The following is a 22,455-nucleotide window of genomic DNA, read 5'->3' as shown; positions in this document are numbered from 1 at the left end:
TTGCATTTCCGTGGCCAGATAGCCATCTCTTTCCTGGTGCTGAATATTTCCTTCCCCCACGGACATCTTCCCACATTCATTTAGCTTCTCTCTCTCTCTCTCTCTCTCTCTCTCTCTCTCTCTCTCTCTCTCTCTCTCTCCCTCTCCCTCTCTCTCCCTCCCATCACACACACAAAGACTCAGACACACACCTTCCCACCACACACCCATATGTAAAATAAAATTAGAAATACTGCCAGACTCTCAAGGTATTTAGGGAACGGAGATCTTCAACCAATACGGCCCAAACCAAGCCCTCCAGACTCCTCCCTCCCAAGCCAGGGTGAGAGGCAGGCAGAGCTTGTGAAAAGGGCCCTGACAGCCATGATATTGACACAAAGCAGCTCTAAAGAAAAGAAGGCCACTTGTGTTTCCTTGTGCCTACCCTGTGGCCACCTGAACTCACAGGGCTCCCAGATTCTCAGAGGCCAGCGCCTGGCAAGCGGCTCTTTTGCTTCTATGTAAGACCCTTTCAGAACACGAAAAGGTTTCCTGGACCCCTTTTATTCTGATGCACACTGATAAAATACGGAGAAAACAGTATCTGATGATTCAAAAATACAGGCTGAGCTGATAAGCACATGGCCCTCATTTTAAGGGATTGCTCTTATTTACATCAACCAATTGAGAAAGCACTAAACAATTATTTATTTGTTATGTTTGCCTTTACCCAGAAGAGTGCAGCAGAGCGGGTAGATGGGCCATGACAGCCCAGGAAACTGAGCTAGTGATGGTGGCACCAGTGCTCCCGCAGTGTTTCTAAAGCTTGCTCTGCTTCCCTCCCTCGCCCCCCATTTGATGCACACTGGCCAAGTGTCCCCACCCTCTTGGTGCCCCCAGTACCCACCTCAGAATAGTGAAGTAGGGAAGGGAAGGCAATAACAAGAACAGGGAGACGGGAGCAGGACTCCACGCAGATGCTTCCGGTTCAAGCTCTGTGTCTGGACAAGCCCCTCTGTTGTCCTCCCTTGTCCAAAATCAGCGCTCCCCCTGGTCTCAGGGTGATGTTGGGTTGTGTAGAGGCTGGGAGCAGGTGCACTAGTTCAAACCCAGGCTCTGCCATTTACCTGTCGTGTGACCTTGGGCATGCGACTTAGTTTCTCTATGCTTCAATCCCATACTCTGGGGATCATAGAGCTTCTGATGAAAGGATTAACACAGCTGTCCTGTGGTAAGGGCTTAGTACAGTGCCTGGTGCTAAGGGCCCAATAAATAGTATCAATAATTATGATCTATCACGCAAATCGTGCTTCCCATGGGCAGGCCCTGTTTAAGGACTTCACATATAAGCCTCACATCTCTGTTTTACAGATGAGGACGTTGGAATCTGAAGCTCACACAGTAGTGAATGGTGGACACTCAGATCTGGGCAGACAGGCTCCAGAGTTGGGCTCTCAACTCCTCTGTGACAATGACGCTGATCTTTATGGGTGTTGCCCCTTGCAGGCTTAGTTCTCAAGCCCCTAGACTTCTCCCTGTCCCAGAGTGGAGAGCAGGGAGGCTTGTCAGCCACATTGGGGAGAGGGGGAGTAGATGATGGCTAGAGCCTCCACATCAGGACTGAATCCAGATCCCAGTTGGAACCGATAGCTGAAGTCAGGCAGGGCGCTTCAGCCGGCTCCAGGGGAACGAGGAGAAGGGTGGGGGCAAATATATGATGCTGAGAGGGGTGGCCAGAGCGCCGCCCCCAGGAGGGGAGGGAGGGATGGCGGGGCTGGGGGTTACCCAGCTGCCATCCCTGCCGCTTCCTGGCCCCCACTCGCTGGCGCCCAAGTGGGAGGACTGCAGCTGCCCGCTCCCTCCTCCCCACACCCCCGCTACCTGCCCAGTCCCCGAAGCGAATCGTGAGGAGACTGCGAGCCAGCCGGGCCGAGCCCACAACTTTGCAGCCTCGGGGAGGGCGAGAGCCCACGTCCAGGGCTCCTCTGGTCGGCGACAAGATCTCGGTGAGTTCATTTCCCCACCCCTCTGCGGCGGTGAAGCGGCGGCAGCGGCGGCGGCGCGGGGGGCGGCTTCCCCGGCATCAAGGAGGCGGTGGCCGAGAAGCCGGCGGCCGCCCGCGCTGCCTGCCTCTCTGGGGCTCTGGCTATGCCGCCCTCCGCGGTGGGCGAGGCCGGCGCCAGTGCTGAACCGACAGCTCCCCCACGCCCCCGGGCGGTTTTCGCTGTGCCCTCTCCGGCTTAGGGCTCCGGCTGCGGCCACCCGCCGAGCGCCCCACACTCCCCCAGCCCCAGTCCTTCGCCCTGCAGGCACCGCGGCGCATCTGAAGGCTGCTCCCGCGCCCCCCTGGCGACTAGCGTGGGGAAGACACTTGCTTTGCCCGAGCCCGAGGCCGAAGGCTCTCTCTGGGGTGGGCAGGCCGCCGCAGCCCCCGAGAGTGCATGGCCAGGGACAGTGCTGAGCCTCCAGAGACCACCCCTCGGAAGTGCGCTGTGCTGAGCACCTGCGGGGGAGAGGCCCGCGCTCCCCACGGCGGCCGCGGGTCCCCGGGGGCACTGACACCTGCAGAGGGTACTCCAAGGTGATCTGTCGCCGGTTCAGACGGGACAGCCTGGACGGAGGCTTCCTGGCATTTGCCCATCCTGGGTGCAGCAGCCTTCCCAGAACTTTTCTTGCTTCTGTGGCTCCCCGACTCCTTAGCCCCTGGAAAAGTTCTCTCAGGCACCGGGAATCTCATTTCCCGGTGGTCTCCAAACCTGGGCAGGAACCAGATCTGTAGGGGGTGGGGTGGAGTGGCGATGCAGTGGGGGCTGCGCTTGGCGGCGGGGGTCGGTCCGCCCAAAGGCTTGCCAAGCATCTACTCCTGCACCCAGCGCGGGCTTGTTGGTACCGAAAGGGTTTCTGTGCAATCGGGGTTGTTTGGGTTTCTCGCTTCAGGGGGGCGGGAGGCTGGAGCGAACGGGGGGATTTTAATTTCGTCGCCTTAAATGAAAACGCTCTTTGCAAAGAAATAGCCAAGGCTGCCAGCGTCGGAGAGGTGGGCTGACCAGGACCCGCTGACAGCTGACACAGGTATTCCAGCTGCGCCCCCCACCCCACCCGGTGCCTGAGCGTGTGTTTGAATGTATCAATTATTTTAACTGATTTTTTAAAGCCTAGTAGCAGTGGCTGCGTGTGTGTACACAGATATACACAGACATCCAGGCGCACACAGATTACACGTACAGTCACACACAAGGTACCCCCCCACACACACACACACAAACATCACGGACCACAAGCACACATACCTCTAAAGAGCCTCAGGTTAACCGTGAGGTCCCAGCGTACTGCCCAAGATGGGGGTGGGGAGTGGGAGGGTGGGCAGGGAGCGGAGAAAGGGGAGGCGAAGCAGGACCTCCAGGAGGTAATTTCTCTCTGCTCCCACCCTAAATCCTTAGCTTTCTCCTCTTAGGGGTTCTGAAAGAGAAATCCCAAACCTGGGCTCGTTTCCACTGCCGTAAAGGAGCGGAGCCCTAGCTCCCGGCCCCGCATCCCCTCCGACGGTGAACAAGCCCCAACCTCGCTCTCCTGGTGCCTGACCCCGGGGCGCGGCGCCGAGGTCGCTCAAAAACCAATAGAGAGGGCACCAGGAAGTAAATCCAGGCCCCCAGAGGCCTTTGCTGTCTCGGGGTCTCAAGCCTGTTTGGGCCCGGGTTAGGGAAGAGAGAAGCGATGGTGGAAAGACAGGGGTCGCAGAGCACGGATTTGCGTGGAGCGGCACAGACAGCACTGGAGGAGCGCCCTAGGGCGCCCCCTGGACTCCACAGTAAGTCTTCCTCTCACCCTGGGCCTCTTAGGAATGTAATCGAGGATGCTGGCCCTGAGGCTGCTTAACGTGGTGGCCCCCGCCTACTTCCTGTGCATCTCCTTGGTGACCTTCGTGCTGCAGCTCTTCCTCTTCCTGCCCAGCATGCGTGAGGACCCCGCGGCAGCCCCACTCTTCTCGCCTGCGTTGCTCCACGGGGCACTCTTCCTGTTCCTCTCAACCAACGCCCTGGGCAATTACGTCCTGGTCATCCAGAACTCCCCCGACGACCTGGACGCCTGCCAGGGGACTTTGGCCAGGAAGGCTCCATGTCCCCCATCCAGCACCCACTTCTGCCGAGTGTGCTCCAGAGTCACCCTGAGGCACGACCATCACTGTTTCTTCACTGGCAACTGTATTGGCAGCAGGAACATGCGCAACTTCGTCCTGTTCTGCCTCTACACCTCCCTTGCCTGCCTCTACTCCATGGTGGCTGGCGTGGCCTACATCTCTGCTGTCCTTTCCATCTCCTTCGCCCACCCCCTGGCCTTCCTCACGCTCCTTCCCACCTCCATCAGCCAGTTCTTCTCTGGTGAGTGGGCCTTGCCGGGCAGGTGGAGCCCTACACAAAGAAACCCCCAGCACCAATCCCAAAGTTGCCAGATTTAGCAAATGAAAATACAGGATGCCCAGTTGAATTGTAATTTCAGATATACAGGGCATAACTTTTTAGTATAAATATTTCCTAAATATTGCATGAGACATACCAAAAAAAAAAAAATGCTGTTATTTATCTGAAACTCACACTAACTGGGCATGCTGTATTTTATCCGGCAACCTCTCTCCCCACCCCCATCCTCGTTCATCTTCTCCTCCTTGCTCCTAACTGTCCATTTGCACATAGAATTGTGGCGATCCAGGCAATATACCTACTCTGTGCCAGGCAGGGCTGGGTGCTGGTCATCCCTCCATGCAGCCTGTGAGGTATATCCATGCTATGACCTTCTTCTGCCTGGACCCCAGTCCTGTTCACAGATTCCCCCAAGAACTTTGCCCTCCAAAGGTCTTGCCAACCAACCACAGTAAGGTTGACAGGTTGCCAGGCCAGCCCCAGCAAGAGGCTAAGTTCTTGCCCTCCCACCCACTGTTTGACTCCCACCAGGTGATTCTCCAGTCTGCAGATGGCTCAGAGGAGGGGGCACCTTGGCTGGAGATAAAGCCATGTTTAATGGCTCCATCTTCACACCACAGGACTGGTGTGGGATTGAGCCTCCAGATGCTCTTACACCTGCCGGAGCCAAGCATGTGGGCCTTCACAGTGGTGCTCAGCTGGGCACCCTGGTGAGGTCTGTACTTTCCATAGTGTGCCCCAAGAACGGCTCCCTGATACCTGGCCCAGAGGGACCTCATACCTCTTGGCATTTCTTACCACTTTAGCTGGACTTCAAATTTGCCCCTATGTCATATCCTTCCACTCCTTCCCTACCCTGGCCTTTGATTCTGACTGACGTGGTGCTTACGATCTAGCATGCACACGTGTATGTATGTGATATCACCTCCATTTCTCCAATGAAGAAACTGAGGTTCAGATGGGATTAAACGGCTTGCCCAGGATCTTAACTACTGCTGCATAGCAACCCCTGGGCTGCCCCCTACAGCAGCACAGGGAATACGAGTAGCATGTTTCCTCACCCATTGACCTTTCAGGGACAAAGACAGAGTGCAGCTACTTCCATGGAGAACCCAAGGTTGTCTTGATGTTCCTGGGCTGGACATTCATAAAAATTCTGCTCCACTCTGTGCAGAGCCATTATTTCGGTCTTTGCTGGGGCTGCAGCCTGGTCCTTCGGCAATGGGAACACAGGGCCCAGGAAGAATCCAGCTGTGGGGAGTGCCTTAAGGGCTGGTGGCTGAGCTGGGCCCAGAACTCAGAGCTCTTGGGCCTTCTGGATCCTGGCGCTGGCATAGGAGGCTTCTGGAACTGAAATAACCAGGACGGGGGAGGGTAGGTGGGCGGGCTAGGGGGTGGAGTGTGAGCACAGGCAGGTGGAGAGATGAGGAGAGCCACGGAGCTTGATTACACTTTCTTTTCCAAGTAGTTTCATCACATAAAAGTGATGGTTCAAAGGGAGAATCTTGAAATAGTTTCATTTGGGGTAACCCAGGCTTGACGCCTGTCCACATTTCCCAGGTTTAGGAGACAAGAAAGGAAGGAAGAGGGACCTATTTCTTTGATCTGATGGGAGAGCAGAGCCAGTAAGTTCCTACCTTGGGTCCAGATCCCTGTTCCAGCAGAAGGATGAGTCCCACCATCTTTTATCTCATCACCATACCCACCAGGAAAAGGAGGCCAAGATTTCGAATCTCCAACTCCCATCTCATCTTCCTCCATTGCCAGGCTTTCATCATTCCCCTTGCCAGCCCTTCTTCTCTCCCCTCCCCCACACATACACCTCACCTCTCCAGCTTCTCCCTCCTTATCTCTTCCTCCCCTATTCAAAACCCAAACAGTTGAGAGCACACCTTATCTCATCTGCTCAGGAGGACAGGCAGACAGTAGGGAGTAAGAAAGCTCAAGTTGTTTAATAGACTGAACTATTATTCCCCACCTGTGACTTGTGTCCCCAGTAGTGGTCCCCTGAGTCAGATCTGCCACAGAGCATGGGATGGCTATAAGTGTGGGCCCTGTGAACCCGAAGTGGAAGGGGTCTTGTAATGGCTGCTGAAGAGGTAAGAGGCTGGCCAGGTAGATTTTAGAAGTTTTCTTTTGGCTTTATGGGACCAGTATATGTTATGTCACCTTTCTAAACCTCATTCTTCTCATATGGGAAATGAAGATGATGCCATCTGGCTTGTGCCGTGGCATTTTGATAAGTACATCAGCATGGTGGGTGCCACCAGATCGTCCAGTAGAAGGGAAAGGAGATTAACGTTTCTTAAGCACCTATTACGTGCTACCCACTGTGCAGGCCTCATGTCATCCAATCCTCTTGACAGGCCTATGAGGGAAGTATTATCATATCCACTTGAATGGTTGACCAAACGGTCAGCAAGGTCAAATCACTTCGAAGCCACACAGCTAGTATGATTCCAACCCAAGATTTTGATTCAGGGTTGCTAGCCTCCAGAGCTCATATTCCTTGTGCTTTACCACACTGCCTCTCTGAAGCTGCTTCTTGATGAATGAGCCACTTTGGGAGGGAGGGAGCTTCTTGTCCCTTGATGTATATTGAAGATGCTAGGTGATGATCTGTCAAAGGTATTATAGATGGTTGGTGGGGAGTAGGGATGGAGACATTGAATGGTGTGACCATTCAGGCCCTTTAGGAAAACTGTGATTTTCTAAAAGAAGCAGAAATATTATTAAATAGTTCAGAGGAGCTGAGACAGCTGGGTTAGGCAACTTCAAACACTTCAAACAACCCAGAATAGCCTTTTGTAGCTGCCACTAGGGGCCAGGAGAAGGCCATAAGGTCTTTTCCTCATGCCTTGATTTAGTACCAGAAAAAAGCCCATGGCAAACAGCTTCCATCAGCCCAGGCTTCTCCCTGCAGCTGAATTACAAGGCAGGCCCGCACTTGACAGCTCTGAAGTTCTCACATTCCAGCTCGAGGGTCATCTTTGCCTGTCAGCACTCCCTGAGCCAAGAGGGAACCATGGTCCCTGGATCCTTTCTCCTGCACGTGGCTTCCTCAGCTAACCTGTGCTGTTGAGGGGAAGAAGTGGGTCAGAAGGATGGCACAGCCCAATGTGAGCCTGTCCTGCTGCTGCCCCCAGCCAGCTGGGGGGCTGCTCAAAATGCCAGCTGGGGATAGCTTTCCATCCCCTGGGCAGCTGGACTTATTTTTTCTCCGACTTCGCAAAGAGAAACCTGCTAGCAGAACTCCTAGGGTTGAGGGCAAGAGAGGCTGCTAATGAGCAAACCCTGATTGAGGCCATATCCTCATCCTGGTGGCTGAGTCCACCACTAATCAGACTGGACAAGTTTTAAAATCCCAGCCTTCAGGGATCTGGAAATTGGAGCCTGGGGAAACCAGAAAAGAGGTGGGCTGGGGGGTGGGGGACAGGGGAAGCTGGAGAAGGGAGGAACATGGTTGAGATTTGCAGAGGTCAGCTATGTTGTAAGATGGGTTTTCTGGAGCAGGTACCTTTATCTCACTGGAGGAGGTGTGATGGGCTTACCCTGCAGGGAGAGAGGGCCTGAGGAGGGCTTTTGAGTCCTCTCCTGGGCCCACTGCCCTGGTACTGGGCAGGTCAACGTAGGTGTCTCTACCATGGCTGCCAAAGTTGCAGTCCAGTGAGGACTGCAAGCCCTGGGAAGGAGAAGGAGAAAGCGTAATGGTCTAAGGAATTAAAGTTGAGCCTTTGTGGATATAGTCTCATTTGTGAATGACTCTCAACAGGGAGCACTGCACTAAGTGTGAACCAGAAAGCTGGCCACTTCACACACAATTTTCCCGAGTCATGTCACCCTCATGCATCGTTATTATACCCATTTTACAGATGAGCAAACTGCAACTCAGAGAGGTTAAGACACTTGTGCGAGACCACAGAGCTGGGAGATTCGAGCTTAGCATGGACTGACCACCCCAACTCTGAAGCAGAGTGTGAGATCTCTTACTCAACGAACGTTTAAAAACCAGTAATAGAGAGCTCTGGTTTAGAGGGGTTTACAGGTGGTCCTGCCCAAAGCAGTGTGCTTGACTAATGATCTTGGGGCCTCTTCCAACCTTAGCAACCTTTGACTGACAGGACAGCTCTGGCTGGATGTTCCGGAGGGCCACACTGTCCTCTTGTTAACATTAATGACCAAATTATTCTCTAAGTCGGCACTGGGAGCGCGTGACTTATTTTTCTTGATGACTAGGCCCTGTTCTCCATCATGCTGTCACTTTCCTGAGTTCTCTCTCCCAGTCAGTGCTCCCAGCCCCGTAGGGAGAAGGTGCTTCTGTCTAGACAGCTGCCCAGGCGCCAGCTTCCTCTCTAGGATCCTCAGCTCACCCCTCTCTCCTCCTGAGAAAAATCCCTTCTTCCTGTTCGCAGACCAGAAAGAGAAGGCAGAGAGAGATGGGTATCTCCCGATTCGGGAAATGTTAGTGTCTACGCCCTGACCAGAGAAGCTTCCTTCCCTTCTCCCCAACATCCCCAGCTCTGCCATCGCTTCAGGAGACAGCACTAAGAAAAAGTTAGGGCAACTAGTTTATCCTTCCTCTCCCCCGCTGCAGCGCTGAGACTGCTACAAAATGTATCTTCAATCTCATTAATCTCCCTCCCCTCCTAGCGGAAGGCGCCTGCGGTGTTTGCAGTTCCGTACGTGGCCTGGGTGTAAAGCGATTCTGGTGTTTCCCCGCCCCCTGCAGGAGCTGTCCTTGGTTCTGAAATGTTCGTCATCCTCATGCTCTACCTCTGGTTTGCCATCGGCCTGGCCTGCGCTGGTTTCTGCTGCCATCAGCTGCTGTTGATTCTCCGGGGGCAAACCCGCCACCAGGTGCGGAAGGGGGTGGCGGTGAGGGCCCGGCCCTGGCGCAAGAACTTACAAGAAGTGTTTGGAAAAAGGTGGCTGCTGGGACTGCTGGTCCCCATGTTCTATGTTGGAGGCGAGAACTCCAAGCACCAGGACAAGTAGCAGAAGTCCATCATTTCTGTGTGTGTGCGTCTTGACTCCTCCTGAACATAAGCCCACTGCTCCCTTGTCTCCATCCATGAGCCACTCCAATCTCGGGCGGGTAAGGTCCTAGCCTCCACCCCTGGTCTGTGACATAGAGAGAATAGCTTTGGCAGGTGGATCATGACAAGGAGGAAAAATGGCCACCCAGGCATTGCTACACTCCCCACGGGCTGGCCAGGTGGCTGCCGTTCGGAGGCCTCTGCTTTTGTTTCTTCTCCTTGGGGTCCCTACTTCCCCTCTGCCTGGCTTGTCCACTCTCTACCATGTCACCTGTCATCACTGCCATCGGTTAGAGCTCTTCTTCTAAGCCCCATGTGGGACGTTGGGAGGAGATTCATGCTGCTGCTATGATATTCCCTGGGACCTGGAGGCTGGCTAAAAGGTTTAAAATTACCGAATGTTTAAAATGACCACGTCAACTGCTAGGGAGGGTGGGAAAGGAGGGGTGTGTGTCCTTGTTCCCTCTGTGGAATTAGGGGCAATGGGAGGGAAAACGAACTCTGTAGCTTGCTGCTCATCCGCCCCCTCCAATTTGCAAGGCCCTTTCTTTGGGACACAGCAGCTAATGGTCTGGGATTTCCAGCTGCTGTCCCCTGTCCATCCTGCCCCAGATGGCCACCCCAGCCCAGTCCAGGATCTGGCTGGACGCTTCCTTTCCTTGGCAGTCTTCCAGCCTTTCCCCTTGTCTCCAGCCTCCAGGTCTTTGCTAGATGCTGGGAAGGCAAGGAGAAGAGAAAAAGAAAGGAGAGATACTGATAAATGAGAGAGGCATGTGACTGCACAACCACATGAAAGGGGTCGTGTGTGTGTGCGTGTGTGTGTGTGTGTGTGTGTGTGTGTGAGAGAGAGAGAGAGAGAGAGAGAGGAAAAATACTTAGGGGAGGGGAAGAGAGAGGGTCACAGAGAAGTTGGATGATGGTATATTTGGGGAATAAGAATGAGAGAGGGAACTGGGTTCATCTCTGCCATGTATAAAGGACATTCTGGTAGCTAAAACTATTCAATGTTTGAATGTCTACTTGGGGAGTTAGTGAGTGCCCTCGAGGTATTCCAGCAGGGACTAAGCAGTCATCTAGCAGGCATGCTGTGGAGAGAATTTCTGCACAGGGTCAGGGAAGGGAAAATTCCTTTCTGCCCCCAATAGTCTAGTGTTCTCTCATGATTGCCACGTCCAGAGGCAAGATCTGTAGACATGCTTGTGAGTTATTTGCTTTCATGGAGGGTGGGCCAGGAATGGAAGGGTCTGAAAATCATGAGGCAAAACTTCAGGACCCTACCCAGCCATCAAGGAGAGAGTCTCTAGAGAGACAGAACTACCTGGGTGTTAATGCTAGTTGAGGGGGTTGGCATTTGAAGACAGGGAGTTAGAACAATATCAGGGCAGGTGGGCACAGTGGTGGGGAGAGCACAGCTAGAAGGTCATGCTCACTATGAAGGGTGAACTTGGCAGAGTTGAGGCTGTGGAATGAGGGAAACCAGAATGTAGGGGTGCAAGTGCCAGACCAGCCCCGCTTATCTGACTGTCTCTGAATAGGGGCACTGCTGTGTGTTCAAGGGACCAGACCCCTCGGGCAGATGAGGGAGTGGGTACTAAACAAGTGCTCCCTCCTGACTGGGTCCCAAGGCCAGTCTGCCATCCATGCATGCAACAGGGCTGAAGCCCACACCCTACAGTGTCCAGCTGGTGGCCACAGCGACCTCAACTGTTGCTACACCACACCCTGAGTTCTTGAGCAGAATTTGGAAGGCCTTTACCTTGGTGCAGCCTTCACGCCCCCTAGAGGGCTAATGTAGTAATGGCTTCACCGGCTCATACTCCCTCTCATATTCCTTCAGTCATGTATGCTACATATATTTATTGGGTGCAAACTATGTGCTCTTTCGGGCACTGGTATACAGTGGTGAACAAGACAATGAGATTCCTCTCATCGGGGACATCTTGTCACTGCCCCCCATGAACCGACTTCCACCCTCAGAAAAATGGTCACTCTGCCACCTTGGTGGTCAGCAGGGCAGGTTACTTAGAGGGGAGGGATGTGGCAGAGAGGGCTGAAGGAGACCCCAGGGTGCCTGGATGGAGGAGTCATGGGGGGGCATCCTCACTCCCATTCTGACCACACTTAGGTAGGGGGAGTGGAAAAAGAGGGGAAAGGCACTGGGCGATCCAGGCCTTGGCTATCTCCTGACCCCAAAGCTCAAGCTTGGAAACCAGTCTGGCCTCCTGGAGATTTAGCACTGTGAGGCTGGCCACTGGGGGAGGGAGCCAAATGGAAACCTGCAGGGGGTCAGCTCCTGGCAGATTGGGCCATGAGGGGTAACCATGGGAAGGTTGCCACGTGTGGGACTCGAGGAGCATTTGTACACATGACCCTGTATTGTCAATGAAGGCCATCAATAAAATATGTGGTTTTAAATTGGATTTGCTGTGATTGTATGGACACTGTGGTTGGTAGCTGGGCTGGAATGCACTGACGCAGTCATACTAGCTGTTAAAATATTTAAGGTAAGTATCAAAAATACTTCTGTTCAAGTAGGTACATCACCTTTGTCTAGACTGCTGCTGGCCCAGCTGCTCCCACTCCTCCCCGGGGACCCCTGGATCATCTAGTAATCCAGCAATTAAAAGGGCGTCTGTGAGCCCCCCTGCTCCAGTATTTCAGCCAGTGCCCATTGTGATTGGTCAGGGGTGTGCTGTGTGGTTGGTAAATGTGTGGATATCACCCCTGGTTGGTAGCAGGGCTACAGACCAGGGATGGACCTGGGAACTTTCTTCCTCTTCTCCCACTGCTTTCCATGCCCTCTCAGCCCCTACAACACCTGGAGACCTTGGACTTCCCAGCCCTGGGGACAGCTGGGAGGGGGTTGAACCCTGCAGGGAGGGGTCCCTGAGCAGGCGAATGGACATGGCCTCTGATGCAGCCTAAGGATGTGCAGACCTGGAAATTTAACTGTAAAATGGGCTGTTTAAGAACCTTTAGCTGAGGCCAGTGCTGTATGAGTCTGCATCCCCCGAACACACGCCAACAGGCAACAGCCTCCAGACATACAGGAGCAGGTGGGGAGGGGATGAATGGAGCTGTGGCAAATCCCCTAACGCTTAGCTAATGCTCGCACATTCTGGAGCATGGACTGTCTACACTCCACAGAGCAGACACACCTGCTTTTTTCACCATTGTATCCTGGATACAACGGCACATAGTAGGTGCTCAATAAATATTGACCGAACGAGTACACAGACTGTGTGTGCATTTGCTCACTCTGCATCTTGTATTCCCCTGATATACCCAGCACTGTGCTCTGTACATTGTGGGGCTGCAAGACGGATGAGACAACTCTGTCCTCGAGGGGCTCATATCCCAGGAGAGGTTCCTGAGAGAGCTCAGAGGAGAAGAGCATATCCAGCTGCATTTGTGCCAGGGCCTGGAGGGATGGATGAGCTCTCAGCAGGTAGAGATGGACAGGAAGGGCTTTCCAGGTAGAAGGAACAGGTCTGAGCCTTGGAGTTGTCACAGAACGGTGAGTGTAGGGGACACCATGGGAAGGCAAGAGGGAGTTAAGGCTGATTTGGAGTCTGACCACTAGGGCTTTGAATGCCAAGCTAAGAGGTCAGGAATGAGTTTGACAAGTAACAGGAAGCCACTGAAGATTGTGAACAAGGGAGCTAAATGATCAGAGCTAGATTTCAGAAAGTGAAGTCTTAGCAGGTAGACTGGAAGTGGGAGGGACCCAATCAGAGGCATTTGCTATGACCTGAGTGTGACAGAACAGGGTCTGGGTGGGAATACTGGCTGTGGGCTGGTCAGGACGGGAGGGCATCAGAGCCACTTCACAGACATGGATGTGACTGGAGGGGTGCCGGGGAGAGGGCCCAAAGTGATCCTGCAGGCTGTGACAGAGTGATCAGGGTGACCTCAAAGGACAGGCCACCATGAGCACGGGGTGGGGAGAATACCATGCCCCTGGGGTTCAGGGCCACCTGAAGCACTCTCCTCTGTCATTGGCCCATGGTTGGCAATTGATGGTAACCACTGTGCCACCTTGTGAGAGGAAGGGGTTCAGGGCACTCTGCAGGTGGTATTTGCAGCACAAGTCTCTGACCCCCAAAGCTGAGGGGAACCATCTGCTTATGTGAATATCGGTCACGAGTCCTCTGGCCCACACACCCCGTATTAGATATAGTGAGACACTTGCTTCCCAGTGCCTCAGTATTCCTATCTGGAAAGTGGGCACTCTTGTTTGGTCTATGCCCTAGTGTCAGATTAGGTAAAATACGAACTGCCTCCCTCCAGGGTTCAGGAACCAAAGGAATTTTGGGAAGAGGACGAACTCATGGAGACCTGAACCACATCCCCCTTTGCTATAATGAGGAAGCCAGTCCCTAGGTCCCAGGGGCCATCTTTTAGACAGTCTTTTCCCTAAGGATATGATTGTCCCTGTTTCTACGCATTTGGTCCTCCAAGTACTCTGGCTCCTCTCTGTACCCTCTTCCCCTTCCTGCCCACCCCTAGGCATGCTCTCAGGGGTGCTTGGGAAGCAGCCCCTCCTGTCATAGAGAAAAGGGGGGGATGGGCAGGGAGCAAGGGTGCCTTGTTCTGCCCTGTGTGAGACATTTCAGAGGTGAAGCAGAGCCGTGGGCCTGGTTACCAGCCAGAGCGAGCCTGCTGGAAGGTCAGGGGATGCCTGGGGGAGCTCAGCTGCCTGATGCTGGCCTCTGCCCTCACTGCTCTCACTGTGGGTGGTGCTGGCCCAGCTCCTCTGTTCATTCCTCAAACATTCCTTGATGCCGACTCCATGCCAGGCATGATGCCCAGAACCAGGAATGCAAAGATGAAGGAGGCCCAATATCTGACCTCGGGGAGCTGATGGGGGAAAAGGACCAGTTGCAGATGGTTGTGGCTCAGTGGCTGACGGGGGAGAGAAGCACAGGGTGCCATGGAGGCCGGAGGAGAGCACTCACGTGGCCGGGGGGAGGCTGGAAGACTTCCCAGAGGCGGCGACGTCAGGGTCATGCAGGATGAATAGGACTTGGCCGGGCAGAAAAGCAGGGCCACGGGTGGGAGTGGCAGGAACGCCAGGTGATTTGGGGGATTCCAAGTGTGCATTGAGAAGTGAGGGGGGCATGGGTCTATATGCTGCAGCCACAGTTGGAAATTTTAGTCCTCAGGCCACACTCCCGGTGGACTCTGCCTCCTCCTTCTGATGACATCTTACAAAACCTAGACTGACCCTAGTTCAGGCTGTTCCTCTTCGGTGAATCAAGCACAGACTGACATGTCATTTTTCTCATGGTCAGCAGTGACCTCCAGGTGGGAGACCAGAGGCAGAGGGTCGCATTCATTCCCTAGGGAATCAGCCTGGAAACATCAGAGACCCCCAAAGCTCTCTGAGCCTACAGAGGAGCCTCTGGGAGCTCCCCACTACTCTTTCTTGTCCACACAGTTTCAGCAAATAGGGTCGGAAGGAAACCATTCCTACCAAGATGGTTTCCGGGAGCTAGGGTATAACTGAACAGGCTAAAGATCCTGAAAAGTAGGGATGAACTTTCATGATGTACAAGCCCCTCATCCTCACTGGAGAGGCCTACGTCCCCTTTATGGCCCTCTGCATCCAAGTGGGCACCTCCCCACCGCACCCCCATAACCTAGTGGCCCCAACATGCCTCTTTCTTCAGCCTAGGCCTCTCCCAGACCCTCTACATCCCACTTCTCCACGAGGTCTTTCCTCAGCAGGTCCAACACCCAGGGGGCTTACCCTACTTGGCAGCAATCCATCACTCTTCCTCCCTCCCTCCAGTGTGGGTTTCATCTCTGCTCTACTGTAAACCTTGGAGGACAGGAATGGCGACGGTGGAATCCTCCGGGTTCCCCCACACCTAGCCTGTGGCACAGGGCACGACATTATTGCCGATGCTGCAATTCTACCACCACTCATGATGACCCACATTTACTGAACATTCACTCCAGGCCAGGCCCTTGTCATGCACACTGCAGCTGTATTAACTATGTAGTCTCATAGCAACCCTCAAGGTATGCTTTATTACTATCTTTATTTTCCACGTGAAGAAACTGAGGCACAGAGGTTATATAACTTGCCCAAAGCCTGTGGGCAGAGCTGGGATTCAAACACAGGCTGCCTGCTTCTGAATGTATCCTTTAAACCCAGACACTAGATTAGCTTTCTGTTATGGACTATTATAGACACCCAAATCAATTCCCTGCTGAAAAGTAACAAGGAGTCAAGTTTTCATTCATTAAGTCATTGATTGATTGATCGATTGATTCATTCATTCATTCATTCATTCATTCATTCAACACATTTATGGAGCACCTACTATGCAGTAGGCACTGGTGGATACAGAGAAAGGAATGAGGCTCAGCCTCTGCAGCCTTCACAGAGCTAACAGTCAGCAGCTTAAGGTGGCTCTGCAGGTGAAAACAGCTTAAGGTGGCTCTGCAGGTGAAAACAGGCTGGCTTCAGGGCCTACAAGGTGCACCTGGTCCCTCTGAGGCTGATGATAATGGGCAAGTTGTGCTGCATGAAGAGTTTCTTTTGGAGGCTGATGGTGGAGGTCTGAGGACAGTCTGGGCTGGGGACGCTACCCCAGGGCTCAAGGACGATGCCTCGCCAGGGAAGAAGACCTGAGCTATTTCTGGGCTGCTGCCCTACCAGGCAGTGTCAGGGTGCCTGCAGGAGGGGACCAGACACTGGCAGGGGGCTGAGCCCAGCCGGGCACAGCTCCACATCCACTCTTGGAAACCAGGTCAGGCGAGGAACCAAAGACCCTAAAAGGGAGTGGGCTCTGAGGAGAAAACACCTGCCAAAGCTCCTCTGGGACACATGGGAACATAGAAGCCTCCAGAGGGGCGGGGGGGCACGTTTTAATTTCCTCCACACTGAAGGCAGCGTTAACGCCAAGCTCTGCAGGCCAAGAGCAGGATGTGGAACCCTGAACCCTGAGCCGAGAGCAGAGGAGAGCTAGCGCTGGGAGGCCTTCCAGAGAGGAGGCAGTCCCTGTGTGGGCTCCTCCTCAGAGAACCTGTCCCTGAATGCTCCCTTCCTGGCCGCTTGTGATGCCTGAACTCCCCCATTAATATCTCCTTAAAAATAGCAGTGCCCCACCCCAACTCCTTTCAAATTCTGGGAGGGATTTGCTTGAGCTGCCTTCTTTTTCTGCCTGACAGCTAACTGGTCTGAATGGGAGGTTTCAGATACAGAGGAGGGAGAATGGCATCCAAAGCATTAGGGACTCTGAGAGGAATGGGGGCCCTGCATGAGTGGTGGGAGGGGTGCCAGCCTGGGTAACTCCTCCAGCATGGGTCAGTAACTAGGCTTCTGATGGGCAGAACTGGGGGGAAAGGGGGACTCACATATCCCCAGCCAGTAAGTGACATCGTGAAAAGATCACCATACTGTGAGTCCAGAGTACCCACTCATTCTGCCACTGAGTCTCTGTGTGACCCTGGGCAAGTTACACCATCCTTGGACAATGGACTCACTCTTAGACTTCTCAAGAACTGGACACCCTTGGGGCATATTGCTTGGGTGACCCCCCAAAAGGGGCAAGCATGTTCTACTATGCCCCAGACTCCACCCCTCCCCACTGTCCAACACAGAGCTACCCACACCCTTCCCCTGCCAGTTTGGTCCCTGGAGGCTTCTGAGTTTGGGATTTCTGAGAGGCTAAACTTCGGATCTGAGTTCTAGTGCCCACTATGCTCTAGATATGCTGTGTGACCTTCCACAAGCCACTGGGTCCAGTCTGGCAAACCTACTGAGTGCCCTGTGCTGTGGGCACTAGGGGGGAGGCAGGAATATTGCACAAGAGAAAGCAGCCAGGGGTATGACTTCAGAGTTGGAAAGGCAGGGGAGGTGAAATGACATTTGATTTTGATGGATTCCGAGCCATTAGAAGTCATCCGCTGCAGGGGACGGGCTGCTCCTGCTTTTACTCAGCTTTTGAGGATTGCTTGCCTGGTCCAGGTGCAAAGAAAGCTCTGGAACCCAAGCGGGGCAGCAGCGAGGCCCATCCATCTGAGCGTGTCTGGCAGCTGAGGCCGAGAAGTCTCTCGCACGTGCTGGGTAATTAATAAACAGTGGTGGGGGGTGGAGAGGACGACCGCTCACCGGAGAAAGGATTTAATTAGCAACGCTTTCAGGAGAGAAAATTAAATTACAGGAGACAATAGTACCCTCCTAGGAACACGAACCCCATAAGCTGATTCCTCAGGCCCCCGCTCACGCCAGGGCCGCAATGCCACTGCCACGGCCCCACCCCGTGAGACAAACGCTGCGTGGGGCTGGGGCTCAGATTTCGTCCTGGCTGTGCTTCCCAGCCGCGCGTGGCACCCTGGCACCCTCCAGGACCCGCTGCAGTGGCTCGCGCCGCCGGAAGGGGGCGCCGCCGGGCCGTGCGCCCGGCTCGCCCGGAGCCCGCACTTCCCCAGCAAAAGTTGGGACACCGGAAAGGACCTGGGGCGAGTCAAGGCCAGAGTAGAGCGGCGGCTGGGTTTCTTGCCTGGCTGAGCCACAAGGGGCTTCGGGGGACAACAGGCGAGATCAGAGCGCTAGCGCTCTGACCCCAGACTCATCCACGCTTCAGAGAAGTAGGGAGAACCGGCCTGATCCGAGGGAATGGGGGCAGGGAGTGCGAGGACAGGGTGGCCTTGTCCACACCCCGGGCCCCCTCATCCGCTTTCCGCGCATCACCTCCTAGGAGGTCCTGAGCGCTCACGATCTCCCCCTCATCCCTGCCGCCTCTCCGTGGCAGGCCCTACAGAGGCCCAGTATTCCCCCACTCCACCTTCTTTCTACCACCTGGGAGTATTTTTGTTTGTAACAATAGCGATCATTCTTGAGCCCGGCTAGATCCAAGCCGCCTGATGAGCACTTGGCCTAGGGAAGTCCACTGAACCATCACCACAGCCCTGTGCCTTTGACTAGCCCAAATCTGCAGAAGAGGAAACGAGTTCAGAGAGGCAGAGAAAGTCCCCCAGGAACACACAGCTGCTAAGTGCTGATGTCGACATTCACACACCATTGGTCTCTGAGCTCTTTAGTAGAAGTGCCCATTTTTGATACCCAGTCCCTAGCACCCAGCCTCTCACATAGTGGGTGCTAAGGATTTGTGGAAAGAATGGCAGGTGCTTCCTTGTTTGTAAGAGGAGGTGCTCCCAGAATTTAAAGGAGGAGTTGTGGGGGGCACTGCTATCTTTAAGGAGCCGGTAATGGGGATTTCAGGCATCACAAGCAGGCCAGGGTAGGGGGAGGTCCTACTTCCCTGAGAATCGGACACGATTGGTCTGGGTGTGTCCTGGACATGGGGATTTTAAGAGCTCCCAGAGGCTTCCACTGTGCAGCCAAGGCTAGCGCTTCGGCAGCAGAGGTGCCTGAGGAAGGGGGTTGAGGAAGTTCACCAGTTGCAGGTGTGGAGGATGGATTGTGTGGGAGGCCAAGCCAGGTCTGAGATCAACGATCCTGGAGAGGGTGGGGCCGACAATCCCTGATCCTCAATAGCTCCCCACACCCTGGCGGTATAGCCCTGAAGAGGGGTGAGGCCTGGGACCGGCTGGGGAGAGCAGCTTGCCAAGTGCTCGGTAGGGTGTGTACTAAGGAGAGGCTCTGTTCTGGGTGTAGCAGGGTGCGGGAGGCAGGCAGGGAGCTGGTTGGTTTGCTGCTTGCTGCCTGGAAGCACAAAGTGAAAGGCTGACCTTGGACCAAGGCCAGTTCAGCTGGCCCCATCCTCACGCCTCATACAGCTGCAGTAACAGTCTTACGATTGTCGTTTATTGAGTGCCCACCGTGGGAGGCCACTATACTAGACACTTGACACACTATGGTACAATCATCTTTTTAGAGCAGTAGTAACCTAACAAAAATGAGGAAACAAGGCCCAGAGAGTTTATATAACTTGCTAGGATCACAGAGAAACCAGATCCAGACCCAAAGCCATGACATTTCTATCTCACCATGATGCTTCTACTCATGCTCTCTCCTTTGGCTAAAACTCTGCTTCCCTTCTCAGCTTATCTAAACTCCACCTTCCACCAAGGCTGAGCTCAAATCTCAATTTTCCTTGAGTTCTTTTCGTGGTCGTGGAGCACTCCTGAAACTCTGGTCTGGAGTTAGCACTGGATACCAGGCCACACTCCCTTGCGTTGCTACTTTCCCCGTGAGTCATGTTTCCTGGCTCAGCTGTAGGGCTCCGAGGCTGGGATCACAGGTAATCTTCGGTAGGTCCTGGGTCTCAGTAAGTATTTGGCGCTGCCAGGGCCAGGGCTAGGGTAAGGCAAGCAAGGTGCCTCCTGCAAAACGTGCTCACGTGTGGGGTCCTGCAAATGCTTCGGCTGCAGCAGCTGGGGGAAGGCTGAGGAAAGCAGACGCAGGTGCTGTTGTGGGTGAGCTCAGATGTCTGAAGGTGAGTCACCAAACCAGATAATCCACTTCTGAGAACGCTTACTATGTTTGGGTGTTGGGGTGAACTTTTCAACTAATATATTGTGCTTTTATCAACACTTCTGTTCTCAACTAGTAGATTAACGTTGCGGACTCTTGCCCTCATCAAAGGATGCTAAACCCAAAGGTTATCAAAATATTAATCTTTAAAATGAAAGGAGTAGGACATATCACCTTAACCAGGCTTACACGCCCAACTTTGGATGTATAAGACCCAGTGAGACCCAAACCATTAAAAGGGTGATTGACTAATCAATTGTCATTGCTACCCTCCCACTAGAATATAAGTAGGGGCCATGTCTGTTTCCTTTACCTTTGTATACCCTACAAGTAGCTCAGCACCTAGGACACAAATGTGTTGACAGCTTTATGTATTTTACCCTGAAGTGACAATGACAATGACAATGTTTGGTCAGGAATCATTAAAACTTTCAGAAGTGGAAATGATCAGGGTTTAAGAATAAAACTTGGGGTGTGTGTGTGTGTGTGTGTGTGTGTGTGTGTGAGAAAAACTGAGCATTGAGGACCATATGTCTGAGGATTTTTAAAGGCGTGGGGACAGAGTCCCAGAGTGCAGTTCCCAGGCTCTCGGCTTCACGTGGAAAGATGCTGGCTCGGTTATTAGATGGTCATCAGCTGTAATCAGATGGCCATCGCTGTGGCTGGGCGGCCATCAGCTGTTACCGGTTAGCCATTAGCCACTAATATAACTGCCGTGGCTGAGCTGGCAGGCGCGGGTTGGAGCTAGCAAGTGGAGTGGGGTTGGTTGGCAGAGAAACGGACAGCAGATTGTGGCTCCCGCTTCCTGTGTTTCCAACCCAGCCGCCAGCGAGACTATAGTGGTATAACTCCCCCATCTATGGCTCCTTTTTGGCCACAAGAATACCCTGTGTTCTTGTGCGGGGAGCAGGACCAGAGACCCTGCATGACAAAGGGTCTCTAAAGTGGGTCCTACCCTGAGGTGTGACCTGTGCTGCCAGGTGCCTGCTCACCTGACCAAGTGGTCCCAGAGCCCTTTCTTCTCACAATTCAAATAAAATCAACGTGGCAGAGAAATTTACTACTCAGTGTGTGTTCTCCTGCGTTTCCCAATCCCCTGCAACTGGTGGGGCCAGGAGGCCACTCCTGTCACTGCAATGTAACCTGAGTAAAACAAGCAGCAGCATTAGGAACCTACTAGCTAAGTGGTAACTAGGAAGGGCCTCCACAGTGTAACTGAGGTTGGAAAAGGCTTCAAGAATTAAAGCAGCACATTCTTCCAACTACATCTCAACTAGATGAGCATCGACTTGGAGACTTTTCAAAAGGCTTTCGCCGTAACTATCCTGGCCCCTCGACCTGCCGGAGTGCCAGGTCCGCCAGTGAAAGCTCGCTGTCCAGACTGCTTATAACCTGGTGCTCAGCTGTAGGTACCCGGGGCTGCTGGTTTGGGCAACTGACTGCCCTTCGTCTGTGTGTTTTGCTTAAGCAGACACTCGCCTTTCCTGAGCAGCCCAGTGACAGTGGAGGAAAATCCCAGACGACTTGCTGGAGAGCAACGTAAACATTCCCTAGGAGGACATGTCTGGAACCAGGCTTTCCTGCATTTGTTCACGATGCTGCAGGGCCCGCTGAGGATGTGGGGTTTTATCTGTGGCTGTCTTTAAGCTGCTTCTTTTCCCCTGACTTTGGCCAGTTTATTAATTGTATAAGGAATATCCAGAAATGGTGATTTCAACCCACTTCGCTGTAGAGGTATTATGGTTTTACCATTTACTACACATAGTAGCATATCCTGTTTTTTCTGCCGCTCTCTCAACCCCCAACGAAGGGGGGGGCCTCCAGGCCAGGCACTCCCCATCTGCCCACCCAACAGTGGAAGTCTTGTGGGTGCCCCTGGGGGACAGAGGCCCTGGCCCGCCTCTCATACATTTACCAGAACTAGCGAGCACGCCTCCAAAGCCAGTGCAATTCCTGAGTCTAAGAAAATTACAGGCAGCTATTTTTACTCTCATGCTCTCCAGCCACCCAGAAGGCCTCGCTGCACACGCCAATCATGCAACCTGACAGGGGCCCTCAGGAGGGCTGGCCTCAGATCTGCTTTCAGGTTTTATTCCTCTTCATTTCCTAACAGCGTCCACCCACTCGCTGTGTTAACTTCATACTCCACAGGCTTTTCTCTCTCGTTCACTCATCTCCTTCAGCTGCTGTAATTTGAGGCAGGAACCAGACTGTTCTTTCAAGCAATTCTCTAATATCTTGCATAACCATCCCTTAAGAGAGAGGAAAGCCATGCGTTTTAAGAAAAATGGAAGAATTCTGAGAAGCAAAGTGGTTGGACCCATAGAAATCTCCCTTCAGGAAACCAGTCAAAGGATGGGTTGAGATCGTTACTCTTCCCTTTAGTTGTAAATGAGATTTTGGTAAGAGATAGTCTTAATTACTCCAAGCAAATGACAACCTTTAAGGGGTGGAATGCCATCCCTTGAATTCCTTCGCTGGGTTTGTGGGCAGAGAGGAGCAATTTTAAAACACTTTAGAGAAATCCTTTTTTTACACCTCACCATAATCTGTGGATGTCAAGTGGACA

General features: G+C 53.4%; 2 protein-coding genes across 6 annotated transcripts in view; one reads left to right on the top strand and one right to left on the bottom strand.

Annotated features, from left to right (window-relative positions):
- TMEM63C (transmembrane protein 63C) overlaps positions 1–22,455 on the bottom strand; it is a 113,640-nt gene that overhangs the window by 88,942 nt on the left and 2,243 nt on the right. The gene's annotated exons all lie outside the window — the stretch shown is intronic.
- ZDHHC22 (zDHHC palmitoyltransferase 22) lies at positions 1,847–11,853 on the top strand. 2 transcript variants are annotated; one of them, XM_074327167.2, is made up of 4 exons: positions 1,847–1,985; positions 2,988–3,051; positions 3,819–4,358; positions 9,127–11,853. In XM_074327167.2, the coding sequence occupies exons 3-4, from the start codon at positions 3,833–3,835 to the stop codon at positions 9,390–9,392; spliced, it is 792 nt and encodes a 263-aa protein (XP_074183268.1). In that variant the 5' UTR covers positions 1,847–1,985; positions 2,988–3,051; positions 3,819–3,832; the 3' UTR covers positions 9,393–11,853. The 2 variants fall into 2 exon arrangements, with proteins under 2 accessions (XP_074183268.1, XP_019589027.2); XM_019733468.3 differs by lacking the exon at positions 2,988–3,051.

The sequence above is a fragment of the Rhinolophus sinicus genome, chromosome 3, assembly GCF_057876585.1.
Source record: "Rhinolophus sinicus isolate RSI-liver-muscle chromosome 3, RSI-T2T, whole genome shotgun sequence".
Classification (NCBI taxonomy): Eukaryota; Metazoa; Chordata; class Mammalia; order Chiroptera; family Rhinolophidae; genus Rhinolophus; species Rhinolophus sinicus.
The sequence above is the reverse complement of the archived record's forward strand: the minus strand, read 5'-3'. Positions and strand labels throughout refer to the sequence as shown.

What these genes read in the sequence shown, in the direction of transcription:
- ZDHHC22 (XM_019733468.3), top strand. Translation starts at nt 3,833, where the DNA reads ATGCTGGCCCTGAGGCTGCTTAACGTGGTGGCCCCCGCCTACTTCCTG. An exon ending in CATCAGCCAGTTCTTCTCTG is followed by an intron (nt 4,359 to 9,126) that starts GTGAGTGGGCCT and finishes CGCCCCCTGCAG; the next exon opens with GAGCTGTCCTTGGTTCTGAA.